The 15,772-nt window shown below is 39.1% G+C and overlaps 1 protein-coding gene across 2 annotated transcripts in view; it reads right to left on the bottom strand.

The window, feature by feature from the left end:
- Positions 1–1,024: 1,024 nt before the first annotated feature.
- ADK (adenosine kinase) overlaps positions 1,025–15,772 on the bottom strand; it is a 613,194-nt gene continuing 598,446 nt past the window's right edge. For both annotated transcript variants that reach the window (XM_033209675.1, XM_033209676.1), the window contains exon 11: positions 1,025–1,990. In XM_033209675.1, coding sequence (XP_033065566.1) covers positions 1,866–1,990 — 125 coding nt within the window. In that variant the 3' untranslated portion in view covers positions 1,025–1,865. The remainder of the gene's footprint in view (positions 1,991–15,772) is intronic.

The raw sequence follows: 15,772 nt of genomic DNA, 5'->3' as shown, positions 1-15,772 counted from the left end.
TCAAGTTTTTATAGCATCATCTATTGAAAAGATTTTCCTTTCCCCACTGGATCGCTTTGGCACCACTGTAAAATATCAAACTACTTTATATTTAAATTAATTGCACTACAGATAGTCCTCAACTTTCTATAGGTCAACATACAAGTTTTTGACTTTATATATTTATTCATTTGAGACAAGGTCTTGCTCTGTTGCCCAGGCTGGAGTACAGTGGTGTGATCATGGCTCACTATAGCCTCAGACTCCTGGGCTCAAGCGATCCTCCCAACTCAGCCTCCTGAGTAGCTGAGCCTACAGGTGCAAACCACCATAGCTAATTTTTTTTTTTTTTTTGAGATGGAGTCTCACTCTGTTGCCCAGGCTGGAGTGCAGTGGTGCGATCTTGGCTCACTGCAACCTCCGCCTCCTGGGTTCAAGCAATTCTCCTGTGTCAGCCTCCCAAGTAGTTGGAATTACAGGCACCCACCACCATGCCTGGCTAATTTTTGTGTTTTTAATAGAGATGGAGTTTTACCAACATCGTGGCCGGGCTGGTCTTGAACTCTTGACCTCAAGTGATACCTGCCTCATCCCAAAGTGGTGGAATTACAGGTGTAAGCCACTGTGCCCAGCCTGTGGCTGGATAATTTAAAAAACTTTTTGTAGAGGTGGGGCCTCACTTTGTTACCCAGGCTGGTCTTGAACTCCTGGGCTCAAGTGATCCTCCCACCTTGGCCTCCCAAAGTGTTGGGATTACAGGCGTGAGCCACAGCGCCTGGCCAAATTTTTTCCTATGATTTGAATTCAGTTTTACAAACATTATCTTTTTTTCTTAAAAAAGAAAATAATCATAATGATAATAAGAGCAGCTACTTATTAAGCATTTACAAGGCATTAAAACAAATATCTTATACTTGGTAATCTCTCTCAAATCATCTCAATGACCTTCTATGTAAGGGTTATTATCCCATTTTATGAAAAGGAAACTGAGGTCACATAAAGGTAACTAAGTCTGACTCCAGAAGTCCAATTATACCATTTTGTCTTCCTTTAAAAAATGATTTATTGGTCTCTGATACTAAGTTATTCTTCAGTGTATTATGTTGCTGTTCTTCATAATTCCATTAACAAATTGGGTAACATTTCAGGGCCCAGTATTAAATAATGATCTTTCTTCCTCAGTTTGCTGTACACAGGGAAAAGACAGAAAAAAATTCCTATATGACAAGTTTTTGTTTGTATCAAATTACAGAGTTCCATAAGACTATGACTTGAATATTGTAATACAACTTAAATTTGGCACATTATTTAATTATCCAAAGTTTATTACATGTTTGAGTGCACATTAAAGAGATTATTTGGCATAATTTGACAAGATAAAATTTCTGTACCTTATTTGACTATCAGGTATATATGTGGTATATTTATGTATGTATGTGTATACACACATATACTCCTAAATTAAATATATTTGTATAAAAAGCTAAAGATTACTATGTTAAGATTAATTCATTAAAAAATCTATTATATTAAATTGCATCTGCATTCAAAGCAGAAATGTAAAAAAAGAATCAGTGTACTAAATACACATGAATTTATAAAGTAATTGAAAATGAAATAAAAATTTATATTGAAATGTTATAGTTTTGCTTAATTGGCATTTAAGTGGCACTATCAAACTATGGAAATAAACATCATTTTTTAGATTGTTGAGATAATAAAGATTCTACAAGCATTACCGTACCCTTGAACCCTCTAAATTAAGATTCAGCATTATTATAGTAGGAAAAAATGGCAGATAATTTTCTTCTTTATTAATATGGGAATTCTCAGGAAGCAATCAGGGCAGTGTCTGCACTCCTGGGCTTGAGCTTTTGGCTCTTCCATCAGTGGAAATCTGGCTTCTCAGGAAAGGTGCAGCCAGTCCGTCTAATTATGACGCTTGCTGCATAGTGGCCAGCACGGATACATTCAGTCAGAGGCTTGTCAGAGACCAGTTGAGACAGAAAACCTAGAACACAGGCAAAAAAGAACGTGAGTGTTGTGTGACAGCAGCAGAAATGTCATACTGGGTCAGACCAATATATGATCTAAGCACCTATCTCATTCTTTAGCCTTGACAGTAAGAGAAAGTCTTGAGTGTTGCTGTTAGGGAGGTCTTTTTTTTTTTTTTTCCTCCGAGATGGAATCTTGCTCTGTCACCCAGGCTAGAGTGCAGTGGTATCATCTTGGCCACTGCAACCTCCGCCTCCCAGGTTCAAGCAATTCTCCTGCCTCAGCCTCCTGAGTAGCTGGGACTACAGGCACATACCACCATGCCCGGCTAATTTTTGTAGTTTTAGTAGAGATGGGGTTTCACCATGCTGGCCAGGCTTGTCTTAAACTCCTGACCTCGTCATCTGCCTGCCTCGGCCTGGGATTACAGGCGTGAGCCATTGTGCCTGGCCGGGAGGCCTCTTCCCAAACATCATGAGCTTCCCCTAATATTTATTCTAAAGAGCTCAAGTTGAGACACAACAACTTGCCATCAAGTCAATCTGGTCTTTTTTTTTTTTGAGATGGAGTTTCACTCTTGTTGCCCAGGCTAAAGTGCAATGGCATGACCTCGGCTCACTGCAATCTCTGCCTCCCAGGTTCAAGCGATTCTTCTGCCTCAGCCTCCCGAGTAGCTGAGATTACAGGTGCCTGCCACCACACCCGGCTAATTTTTGTATTTTTAGTAGAGATGGGGGGTTTCACCATGTTGGTCAGGCTAGTCTCAAACTCCTGACCTCGGGTGATCCACCTGCCTTGGCCTCCCAAAGTGCTGGGATTACAGGCGTGAACCACTGCACCTGGACAGGGAAGCATGTGTTGATAGTGTCTCAAAATCAACATGGTGAAACCCCGTCTCCACTAAAAATACAAAAATAAATTATCTATACTGGTAATGTGTATATATAATTATACATACGAGCAATGAACAATTAGAAGTTACTAAGAATAAGCCAGGCATCGTGGCTCATGCCTATAATCCCAGCACTTTGAGAGGCCAAGACAGGTGAGTTGCTTGAGCTCAGGAGTTTGAGACCAACATGGGCAACATGGCGAAATCCTGTCTCTACAAAAAATACAAAAATTAGCCAGGTGTTGTGGTGCATGCCTGTAAACCTAGCTACTCAGGAGGCTGAGGTGAGAGGATTGCTTAAGCCTGGAAGGTTGAGGCTGCGGTCAGCTATGATCACATCACTGCACCCCAACCTGGGCAACAGAGTAGGACCCTGTCTCAACAACGAAAAAATTAACTAAAATTAATATTAAGAATATTTATCCATATTTATTCTAAGGTACTTCACATACTTCAAATATGTGAAGTACCTTAGAATAAATCTGACAGAAGTTGTATAGGGCCTGCACATTGAAAATGACAAAACAATGCTGAGAAATATAAAAGAAGCCTAAATAAATAGAGAGACATAAAGTATTCAAAGGTCAGAAGATTCAATATTATCAGTTCTGCAGGATTTTTTCTATTAATTCATTGGAATACCAATAACAATTCTAGCAGGTTTTTCTTATTGAAACTGACCAGCTGCTTCTAAAATTTATATGAAAATTCAAAGGACCTAGGTTAGTGAAAACTCAACTCTGAAAAAGAAGAATCAGGCCAGAGGATTTATACTATCTGATTTCAAAATTTATTATAGAATGATAATAACGAAGACACTATGGTATTAACATATAGACAAATAGATCAATGGAACTGAACAGAGTCCAGAAATAAACCTACTTCTGTATAGCCAACTGATTTTTGACACAGGTGCCCAAACAATCCCATGGAGAAAGGATACTCTAACAAATTGTATTAGAACAATGGATACCATGTGTGGAAAAAAAAGCATTTCAACCTTTACCTTACACTATCTACAAAAATTCACCTGAAATGAATCACATACATAAATGTAAGGAATAACATTCTAAAACTCTTGAGGAGAAAACATAGGAAAAAATCTTAGTGATCTTGAGTTTGCTAAAGATCACTTAGTAAGATGTAAAAAGTACAAATTTTTCTTTTTTAAAAATTTATTTATTTTTGAGACAGTGTCTCACTATCATTTAGGCTGGAGTACAGTGGCACAGTCATGGCTCACCGTAGCCTCAACCTTCTGGACTGAAAGCTCTTCTCCCACCTCAGCTTTCCTAGTAGCTGGGACTACAGGCGTGTGCCACCATGCCTGGCTGATTCTTGCATTTTTTGTAGAGATGGGGTTTTGCCTAGTTGCTCAGGCTGGCCTTGAACTCGTGAGCTCAAGTCATCTGCCTGCCTTGGCCTCCTAAAGCTCTGGGATTACAGGTGTGAGCTACCGCACCTGGCTAAGGATACAACTTTTATAGAAGAAAAAATAATTTGAACTTTGTCACAATACTTGGTACCTCAATAACAAGAAACAACTCAATACAAAGTAGGCAAAAGTATTTAACATTTTAGCAAAGAAGATAGATGCCAAATACGCACATGAAAAAATGTTTAATATCATTATCCATTTAAAAATGCAAATTAAAATCACAATTAGATACCACTGCACACCCACAGAATGGCTAAAACTGAAAAGACTGACTATAACAAGTGTTAGCAAGGGTGCGATCAACTCTCATACACTAATTGTGGGAATGTAAAATGGTGAGACCACTTTGCAAAACCACTTGTCAGTCTTAAAAAGCTAAACATATGCATATCATATGACCCATTCTATTTCTAGGTATTTACCCAAGGTAGATGAAAGTACACATCCACACAAAGACTTGTAAATGAATGTTCACAGCAGCTTTATTTGTAATAGCCCCAAACTGGAAACAATCCAAAAGGGGATGAGAAGGAGCAGGAAGGCATGATTAGAAAAGGCCATGGGAGCAGTGGCTATGTCCATAGTGATGGTTTCATGGGTGTACACATATGTCCAAAGTTATACAATTGTACACTTTAGATATGTACAGTTTATTGTATGTCTATTATGCCACAATAAAACTGTGAAAGAAGAAAAAAAGGATAATTGCAAATAAGGCAGGTCAAGAGCAGAAGAATCTGGGCTACCTTCCCCTTAGGGGAAACCTGAGCTGCTGCAGTAACTCTCAAATACTCAGAAGAGCAGATGATAATGAGCAACTGTGCTGCAGCTAGGCTTCTGGGCCTTCCCTGAAGCCCTGGGCAGCCTGAGGGGAATGAAGGTTAATTGAGAAGCTGTGGTATAATGACCTGTAGAGAACGTTATAAGTGATTTATGTCCTCCTTCTTCTACCATTCTGACCACACAGACTTTTCCCAGTCAGATTTAGGGAATGCTCTGTATTAGATGAAATAAATAAGTATTCCCAACCAAAGAATAAAATTAATATGGTTAATGGAATGATGTATTTTAAAGACATTTGCTGAGACTGTAAAAATCACTCTCTCGAGAGGTTTAGTAAGAGTATTTTATCACTGAGTTTTCAGGTAACAGTCAAAAGTCAATATTAACTTTTCTGCCAAACTGTGAGGCTAAAATGCTCAGTCCACACAGTGAATGGAGCAGATGCCAAATTCAGAGTCAGATCAGCTTACAATGCAAACATGTCTATTAGACGCCTTATAAGCAACATCTGTTTTCTTCATTCCCCCTGGTATGATCATTGTGAGAAAAAGAAAAAGCTTATGTTTATGAAATATTTTTGTGAAGCAAAACCACCAGCATCCTTTTTCTAAGAAAACTAGATGATGAATGAAGTAAATATTCTGAAGAGTGTTTTGCTTTGACAAGTGGAGAACCTGGATGCTGAAAAAAGCTAAGATCTTTGCCCAAGGTGAATGTCAGTTTTTCAATAATCTATTTTAAAAAACCAACTAAAATGAAATACAGATACTACATAATCAGTTATAAGTGGAGTCTTCAAAAAGGAGCTGATGTGAATCTTGAAAGTTGTATAAAATTGTTTAAATAAACAAAGGGAGCTTATATTTAAAGAATTGTAGGGAATCCTTTTATAATGTAAGTAAACATCCCCAAGATACTTTTATTGTGGAAAAGATACATAACATAAAATTTACTATTTTAACAAATTTTGAATGCACAATTCAGTGACAGTAAGTACATTCAGAATGTGCAACTATTACCTCTATGCATTTTTAGAACTTTTTCATCACCCCAAAAGAAACTCTGTACCCATTAAACAATAACTCCCCACTCCTCTTTACCTCCAGCCCCTGGTAACTGCTACTCTACTTTTTGTCTCTATAAATTTGCCTATTCTAACAATATTTGTCTTTTTGTGTCTAGCTTATTTCACTTAGCATAATGTTTCCCAATATAATTTTAGTTTAGATTTTTAATTATTAGCCTGCTTAAAGTGTATTTTATTTGAAAATAATTCCAAATTCAGAAAAAGTTTGCAGGAATAAAAATAGTACAAAAAGCATCTGTATATCCTTTACCCAGGTGCACAATATTGTTAACATTTTGCACCATTTGCATGTACTCTTTCTCTTTATACAATTTTATTTCCCTGAACTATTTGAGAGCAAGTTACATTTATCATATCTTTTTACTTCTAAAAACTTCAGTGTATCTTTTCTGAGAATAAGGATATTCTCTTACATAGCTACAGTGTGGACATCAACATCAACTTCAGTAACACTGTTATCTAATCTACTGTCCATATTTCAATTTAGTCAATTACCCAATAATGTCCTATATAGAAATTTTCTCCTCTAGAACAGAATCTAGTTTAGGATTTAACTGATGTACCTTTATAGTTTTTAAAAAACTGAAACATTTCCTCAGATTTTGACTTTTGAGATATGGACACTTTTGAAGAATATAGTCATCCCCTACCTCATTTTTAATTTATTTGTTCATTTATTTGAGACAGGGTCTTACTCCAATTGCCCAGGCTGGAGTGCAGTGGTATAATTTTTTTTTGGCTCACTGCAGCCTCAACCTCCCTAGGCTCAGGTGATTCTCCCACCTCTACCTCCCGAGTAGCTGGGACCACAGGTGCACACCACAATGCCTGGCTAATTTTTTTTGTACTTTTAGTAGATGGGGTTTTGCCATGTTGCCCAGCCTGGTCTTGAACTCCTGGACTCAAGCAATCCACCCGCCTCAGTCTCCTAAAGTGCTGGGATTACAGGTGTGAGCCACTGTGTCCGACGCACTTATCCCCTTATTTATTTATTTATTTTCCCATTTTTAATAGACTGATTCTGATTTTGGGTTTGTCTAACATATTCTCATGATTATGCATTCCCAGGCAGACTACTACACATATTATAATGGATCCTTCTCAAAGTGTCCCATTTAGAGGCACATCATGTCCATCTGCTGTTCACTGGTGATAGGAATTTTGATCACCCGATCAAGGTGTTGTCCTGCTTCTCCATTGTATAGTACCTATTTTTTCCCTTGCATCTAACAAGTAGTTTGTGAATAGAGAATTTAAGATCACATAGGCCAGGCGTGTTGGCTCACACGTGTAATCCCAACACTTTGGGAGGCTGAGGCAGGCAGATCATGAGGTCAGGAATTTGAGACCAGCCTGGCCAACATGGTGAAACCCCGTCTCTACTAGCAGTATAAAAATTAGCCAGGTGTGATGTCACGTGCCTGCAATCCCAGCTACTTGGGAGGCTGAGGCAGGAGAATTGCTTGAACCCAGGAGATGGAGGTCGCAGTGAGCCAAGATCATGTCACTGCACACCAGCCTGGGCAACAAATGTGAAACTCCATCTCAAAAAAAAAGAAAGGAAGGGAGGGAGGAAGGGAGGGAGGGAGGGAGGGAGGGAGGAAGGAAGGAAGGAAGGAAGGAAGGAAGGAAGGAAGGAACCAGAGAGAGAGAGAAAGGAAGAAAGAAAGAAAGACTGAGCAAATCCTCAAATCAAATTTGGCTGGGCATGGTGGCTCATGCCTGTAATCTCAGCACTTTGGGAGGCCAAGTGTGGTGGATCACAAGGTCAGGAATTCGAGACCAGCCTGGCCAATATGGTGAAACCTCGTCTCTACTAAAAATACAAAAGTTAGTCAGGCATGGTGGCGGGCGCCTGTAGTCTCAGCTACTTGGGAGGCTGAGGCAGGAGAATCGCTTGAACCTGGGAGGCAGAGGTTACAGTGAGCCAAGTATCACGCCACTGCACTCCAGCCTGGGCGACAGAGTGAGACTCCGTCTCAAAAAAAAAAAGTCACATAAATATTCTGTTCTTTATCAGAAGTTCCAACCTCCTCCCACTCCAGGTGTGAAATGATTTTCACATTTACCAGTCAGCCCTCACCATTCTACCATAAACAAAAGCTTACCTCTTCTCCCATTTATGATTTTAAATCTATTTATTATCAATAAGAATGCACAATTATTTATATTTTATTTGTTTGGTGGAGTCTGGAGCTCCATCACCAAGGCTGGAGTGCAGTGGTATGATCTCAGTTCACTGCAACCTCCACCTCCCAGGATCAAGTGACTCTCCTGCCTCAGTTTCCCAAGTAGCAGCTGGGACTACATGAGCCACCATGTCTGGCTAATTTTTGTATTTTGAGTAGAGATGGGGTTTCACCATGTTGGACAGGCTGGTCTCAAACCCCCGACCTAAGGTGGTCCGCCCACCTCAGCCTCCCAAAGTGCTGGGATTACAGGTGCGAGCCACCACACTCAGTCCACAATTCTTTTTAAATCAATGGTTCAATTCTTTTTAAATCAATGGTTTATAATCCCTTACAGCCCTTAATTAATTTGATCCTTAAAATATTCCAGTTTTTGCCAGTGGGAGCCATTCAGGCTGGTGGCTCCTGTGTCCTTGAATATGCCATCACATTATTTTTGATCACTTCTTTATGTTCTGCCATAATGTTCTGGGCTCTACTATGCCCTGGAATTAGTCATTTATCTGAGGATAACTGGTTCTTTTTAGCATAGAATGGTATTAGGGACTAAGATCTGGGAGGCAGGTGTGCTCTTTGCTTCCAGACTCTGTAAATGAACAGAGCTAGGAAGTATGCATGTATACATAGTCACGCACACACACACTTATATCCCTAACTGTATGTATATATGTGTACAGAGACCTATTTTAGAAATTGAGCTGAAACCAGTACTCCCAATTCTAGTCCATCTCCACAGCGTTCTTTTTTTTTTTATTTATTTTTATTTTTTTATTTTTTTATTATACTTTAAGTTCTAGGGTACATGTGCATAACGTTTATATCATGTATAACTCCCCAATGCAATCCCTCCCTCCTCCCTCCACAGGGTTCTTTCTTGCCTTTCCTCATCCCATTATTTGTATGTTCCTTCTTCTATAGTGAGAATCTATTTCCCAACAATATCAACAAATTTATTTATTTACTTACTTTTGTAATATATCTCAAATAGTTTCAAAGCCACTTTGAAAGTGGCTACTTTCAAAGCCACTTTGAAATCCCTAACTTTAAAAGAAAAAAAAATCCAAATCTACTAAAAAGAGTTTAGGGTTAATTTTCTGTTCTCTGATGTAGTCAAATACTGTGTTCAGCATGTTACTCAGATTGGTTCTCTTTTTTACCCCCTTTGGGGAGCTCATTTTACTTAAGAAAAGATTGGAAAAAGTTGGGTTCATGTTTTTCAGTTTGCTTTCAGTTTTAGTCCCATTTCTTACATTCTATCCTTACTGATTTAATATTTAAAAAATATGTAGAACATTAACATGTTTGTAAAAGTAAAAGCAAAAATTCTATAAAAGATATGCTCAAAGAAGTGTCACTTTCTTTACCATGTCCTCCTCCCCATCCTTTGTAAGTAACCACTTTCATTGTTTTCTGGTTTATCTTCCTGTATTCTTTTAGTAAAGGTAAGCAGATGTATGTATGTTTTCTTCCTTTTTTTCTTTTCTTTTCTTTTTTTTTTTTTTAAACACAAAAGGAGGTAATACAGTATATATGCTCTCTTACCCTTTGCTCTTTTTTTTCACTTAAAACTATCTCTTGGAGGCTGGGTGCCATGGATCACACCTGTAATCCCAGCACTTTGGGAGGCTGAGGCAGGCGGATCACCTGAGGCTGGGAGTTTGAGACCTGCCTGGCCAACATGGTGAAACCCCATCTCTACTAAAAATACAAAAATTAGCCGGGCGTGGTGGCAGGTGCCTGTAATCCCAGTCACTTGGGAGGCTGAGGCAGAAGAATCGCCTGAGCCCAGGAAGCAGAGGTTGCAGTGAGCTGAGATCGTGCCACTGCACTCCAGCCCGGGCGACAGAGCGAGACTCTATCTCAAATAAACAAACAAAGCAAAACAAAAACAAAATCTCCTGGAAATCATTCTACATCAATTGGTAGAGATATTCTTCATTCTTTTTTACAGCTACATAGTACCTCCATGTATAAATACACTGTAGTTTAATCTATCTCCTATGTGTGGACATTTACATGGTTTCCAATGTTTTAAAAATATAAACAATGCTGCAATGAATAACCTTTTACATATGTATTTTTGTGTTGTTAGGGGCGTATCTTCAGGATAAATTTTAGAAGTAGAACTGCTAGGTTAATGAGTAACTATATGGATATATAGTTTTATTAGTGATTCTCCTTCATAGAGGTTTAAGGATTTTATATTTCTACTAGTAATGTAAGAGTGCCCATTTCCCCACAACTTCACCAATATAGTATACTGTCCAGCTTTTGAATTTTTGCCAGTCTGATGGGTTAGAAATATTTCAGTATAATTTTAATCTGGATTTCTCTTATTAAGTGAAGCTGAACATCTTTTTATATATCTTTAAAGAACAAATCTCTCTGTGAATTAATTTTTATCTTTTGTTTATTTTTCTATAGGATGTTTGGTCCTTCACCCTCTATTTTATTATTACTATTTTTGAGACAGAGTCTCCTCTGTCACCCAGGCTGGAGTACAGTGGTGTGATCTTGGCTCACTGCAACCTCCGCCTCCAGCATTCAAGTGATTCTCCTGCTTCAGCCTCCTGAGTAGCTGGGATCACAGATGTGCGCCACCATACCCAGCTAGTTTTTGTATTTTCAGTAGAGACGGGTTTCACCATGTTGGCAAGGCTGGTCTTGAACTCCTGACTGCAGGTGATCCACCTGCTTCAGCCTCCCAAAGTGCTGGGATTACAGGTGTGAGCCACCATGCTTGGCCTCACTCTCTATTTTTAAAAGCTCCCTGCATTTTAGGTATATTATTCAAATAAAGTGTTTTTCAAAAAAAAAAAAATACCAACAATAACAATATGCTATTAATAGATACAAATACTGTACTGTGTCAGCAAGTAAAGAAAGTCCTTTTTAATATTTCATTCACTGAAACACAGCCTCAGGCCCCAGAGTGTTGTTGGTAAACACAATAGCAGATAAATGCGGCTTGCAGGTATTTAAAAAAAAAAAAAAAAAGGCTAGGTGGGGTGGCTCATGCCTCACCTCTAATCTGAGCACTTTGGGAGGCTGAGATGGGAGAATCATCTGAGCTCAGGAAACCAGCCTGGGCAACATAGGGAGACTCATCTCTATAGAAAAAAAAAAAAAATTAGTTGGGTGTGGTGGCACGCACCTGCAATCCCAGCTACCTGAGCTTGAGCTGGGAGGTTGAGGCTGCACTGAGCTGTGATTGAGCCTACTGTACTCTAGTTTGGGCAACAACAACAAAAAAAAACAAAAACAGGTCAGGCATGGTACTTAGTGGGGCTGAGGCATGCAGATCATTTGAGGCCAGGAGTTTGAGACCAGCCTGGGCAATGTGGCAAAATTCTGTCTCTACAGAAAAATTCAAAAATTTAGCCAGGCATGGTGGTGCATACCTGTAGTCTCAGCTACTTACTCAGGAGGCTGAGGTGGGAGGATCACCCAAGCCTGGGAGGTTGGGGCTGCAGTGAGCCGTATTGCACCACTGCACTCCAGCATGGGAGACAGAGTGAGACACTATCTAAAACAAAACAAAACAAAACAAAAACAAAAATATCTGCTCTTTTTAGAACAAGATTTGGGCTTACCAAGAGTCCAAAAAGCGACCATCCTGGCTAACACGGTGAAACCCCGTCTCTACTAAAAAAATACAAAAAATTAGCCGGGCGAGATGGCGGGCGCCTGTAGTCCCAGCTACTCGGGAGGCTGAGGCGAGAGAATGGCGTAAACCCGGGAGGCGGAGCTTGCAGTGAGCTGAGATCCGGCCACTGCACTCCAGCCTGGGCGACAGAGCGAGACTCCGTCTCAACAACAACAACAACAACAACAACAAAAAGAGTCCAAAAAGCAAAATCTTAAAAAATTGACTTTGAATGTGTGTTCAACATGAAAAAGTCTCTTAGGATCCCTTTTTCCCAGTGCCACTGGCATGTGGTCCTCATCAGTACATCATCTTGAAAATGAAGAGCACAGGTCTGTATGTATGCTTTTCAACATAGCCAAGAGAGCGGGCATAGGAGGCATTACACCAGAGAACAAAAACCATCAATGCGGGTTTTGCCAAATCAACAACTCATATGCTGAGGCCGTTGTTGTTGACTTTTTACTTTGGTTCCTTCTCTCTATCCTTTTACAGATAGGCGTATCAAGCTGGACCTCTCAGGCTTTTCCCAGCTTTAGGAGACGTTATAGACTTTAGGTCCTCTAGCTGTCGAGGCATAAAAGGTGAGAATCTCTCATTGACAATAAATTGGGTTCCTAGGGTTATTGTTAGCCGGCTCTGAATCTTGGAACAATCTTTCCAAATGAACCTCTGTTCATTAACAATTGGTATTATCTTCTGGTTGATTTTATTTAGACTTTTACTGATGTTACGAAGTGTGATCAATAAATTGACAAATTATATCTAGTATTTGACATGAGACCTGAAACATATGTTTAAGTTGTACAAAAAGAGGAGATGCTACATTAGTTTCCTCAAAGCACACAGAGGTGGGATTGCTGGTGTGGTCAAAAGGCAATGTAACTTAAGCTGTCTATTCCATGTAGTTACTGTAGAAGAGATATAACATGGAGAATTTTCTTAGTGTCGTTTATAGAGAACTGAGAAATATTGTCAGTGGGTATGGAAGCCTTAATGGAGACACTTAATAAGAGCTAGGGATATTTTAGAAGGAAATGAACAAAGTCTTTATGAGTCCATTTTCTCTTTTCCATTTATAATTCCTTAACAGTTTTTCATGGTAGCTGGAACTTAAAACCCAGTAGACTGTGTACTGTTCATTCTACATTCAGCAGCTTGTCAACAAGTAAGCAAGCTGCACTTAAGAAACTTGGAAGAATAAAGTTTTTTTTGTTTTTGTTTTTGTTTGTACTCCTGGGCTCAAGCAATCCTCCCACTTCAGCTTCCTGCGTAGCTAGAACTACAGGTGTGTGCCATTATGCCTGGCTAACTTTTCTATTTTTTGTAGAAATGGAGGAGTCTCACTATGTGGCCCAGGCTGGTCTGAACTCCTGGGCTCAAGCAATCCTTCTACTTCAGCCTCCCAAAGTGCTGGGATTACAGGTGTGAGCCTCTGTGCCCATTCAGAATACAGTTTTACTAATTCACTTTTTACAAGTATGTATTATGCTGAAATTGTTTTCCCAAGGATACAGTACAAATACATGTCAGTGGCTCTATATTTATCTTCTTAAATAGCTCCCAGAAACCTTTTATATATAGTAGACCACCATATGCCTATGTAGAGTTTAAACATTTTAAAGTTTTTGGAAATATATATATACACACACACACACACACACACACACACACACACACACATATATATATAATTCGTTCTAAAAAAACTCATTTTACACTAAATTTAAGTTATTATACATCTAGGTAGTACACTCTTCACCTGGAAAAATATACAAATGTTTATGTGTTGAAAATATATTTTAAGCCACATAAATTTAAAGGTCAGAGAATACTGTGAATAGATAGCAATACCTCATATATATAAAGCCTGAAGCCATAGCAGTTCCATGGCCATCCATATTACACCTACAAGGACCCCCCAGGCCTTCACTAAGATATTATTTATTTTTAAGAAAGCAAGTAAAAAATTGTTTTTCTGATTATAAAAGTCATACCCAATAACTGTAGAAAATGTGGAAAAAGTGAAACAGTAAAATTAGGAATAAATAGAAAACATACACAGTCCCATTAAAAATAATAATCAGGGCCAGGCGCAGTGGCTCACGTCTGTAATCCCAGCACTTTGGACCCCAGTCACAAAAAAAGCAGGCAGATCACAAGGTCAGGAGATTGAGACCATCCTGGCTAACACGGTGAAACCCTGTCTCTACTAAAAATACAAAACCAAAATTAGTCTGGTATGGTGGCGGGCGCCTGTAGTCCTAACTACTCGGGAGGCTGAGGCAGGAGAATGGCGTGAACCTGGGAAGTGGAGCTTGCAGTGAGCTGAGATTGGGCCACTGCACTCCAGCCTGGGCGACAGAGACTCTGTTTCAAAAAAAAAAAAAACATAATAAACAAAACATAAAATAATAATAATAATAATCAGGCCAGGGGTGATGGCTTGCACCTGTAATCCCAGCACTTTCGGAGGCCGAGATAGGTGGATCACTTGAGGTCAGGAGTTCGAGACCAGCCTGGCCAACATGGTGAAACCCCATTTCTATTAAAAATACAAAAATTAGCCAGGTATGGTGGTGTGCGCCCATAATCCTAGCTATTCGGTTGGCTGAGGGATGAGAATTGCTTGAACCTGGGAGGTGGAGGTTGTGTTGAGCTGAGATTGTGCCACTGTAGTCCAGCCTGAGTGACAGAGTGAGACTCTGTCTCAAAAAATAAAATAAAATAAAATAAAAAATCAATACTATTTAACATAGTATTGGGGAAGTCCTAACAAGAGTAATAAGACTAAAATAATTTAAGAATTGTAAAGGGAGGTTGGGTGCAGTAGTTTGTGCCTGTAATTCCAGCACTTTGGGAGGCTGAGGTGGGCAGATTGCTTGAGCCCAAGAGTTCAAGACCAGCCTGGGTAAGAAGGTGAAACCTCGGCTCTAGAAAAAATACAGAAATTATCTGGGCGTGGTGGCACGTGACTGTAGTCCCAGTTACTTGGGAGGCTGAGGTGGGAGGATTGCTTGAGCCCAGAAGGTCGAGGCTGTAGTGAGCTGTGAACATGCCAATGCACTCATTCTATCCTGGGCAACAGTGCGAGATCTTGACACACACACACAAACACACACACACACACCACATACACAGGAACTGTAAAGGAAGAAATAAATTTGTAAATATTTTCATTGAGAGCAGCTTTGTATATAGACTATACACACACACACACACACACTATATATATATATATATATATATGAGAACAACAGTTTTAAAAATGTAATTTGGTAAAAATACAAATGTGATGCAAGTTATGCCAGCCTCTAATAAAGAAAACTATAGATCTTTATGGAAAGATATTACAAAGGACCTAAATGGAGAGATAAGTTGAGTTATTGGAGAAGAAGATAACATTCAATACAAATTCAATCACAGTCTCAACAATGTTTTGGGGAACCTGAGAAGTTGATTCTAAAATTTATATGAAAAAGCAAAGGATCAAGAACAGGCATATATACTTACTGAAGATAAAAAAGTTAGGAGAGACTAGCCTTACCAGATTAAGCACTTCTAAAAATCTATAATGATAAATGCAATGTTTGTTGGCATAGCTACAAATAAATAGGGAAAAGGTGGAAATTTGAGCTACAACAGAGATGTCACTGCAAATTCATGGGGAAAAGATGGCTTCTTAGAAAAGTAGTGTTTAGGCAACTAGTTTTCAATTTGGAAAAATAACATTACCTCACTCTAAAAAAAAGAATTCCAGATG

Source organism: Trachypithecus francoisi, unplaced genomic scaffold, assembly GCF_009764315.1.
Source record: "Trachypithecus francoisi isolate TF-2019V2 unplaced genomic scaffold, Tfra_2.0 Lachesis_group9, whole genome shotgun sequence".
NCBI lineage: Eukaryota > Metazoa > Chordata > Mammalia > Primates > Cercopithecidae > Trachypithecus > Trachypithecus francoisi.
This window is presented reverse-complemented; position numbering and strand designations above follow the sequence as displayed.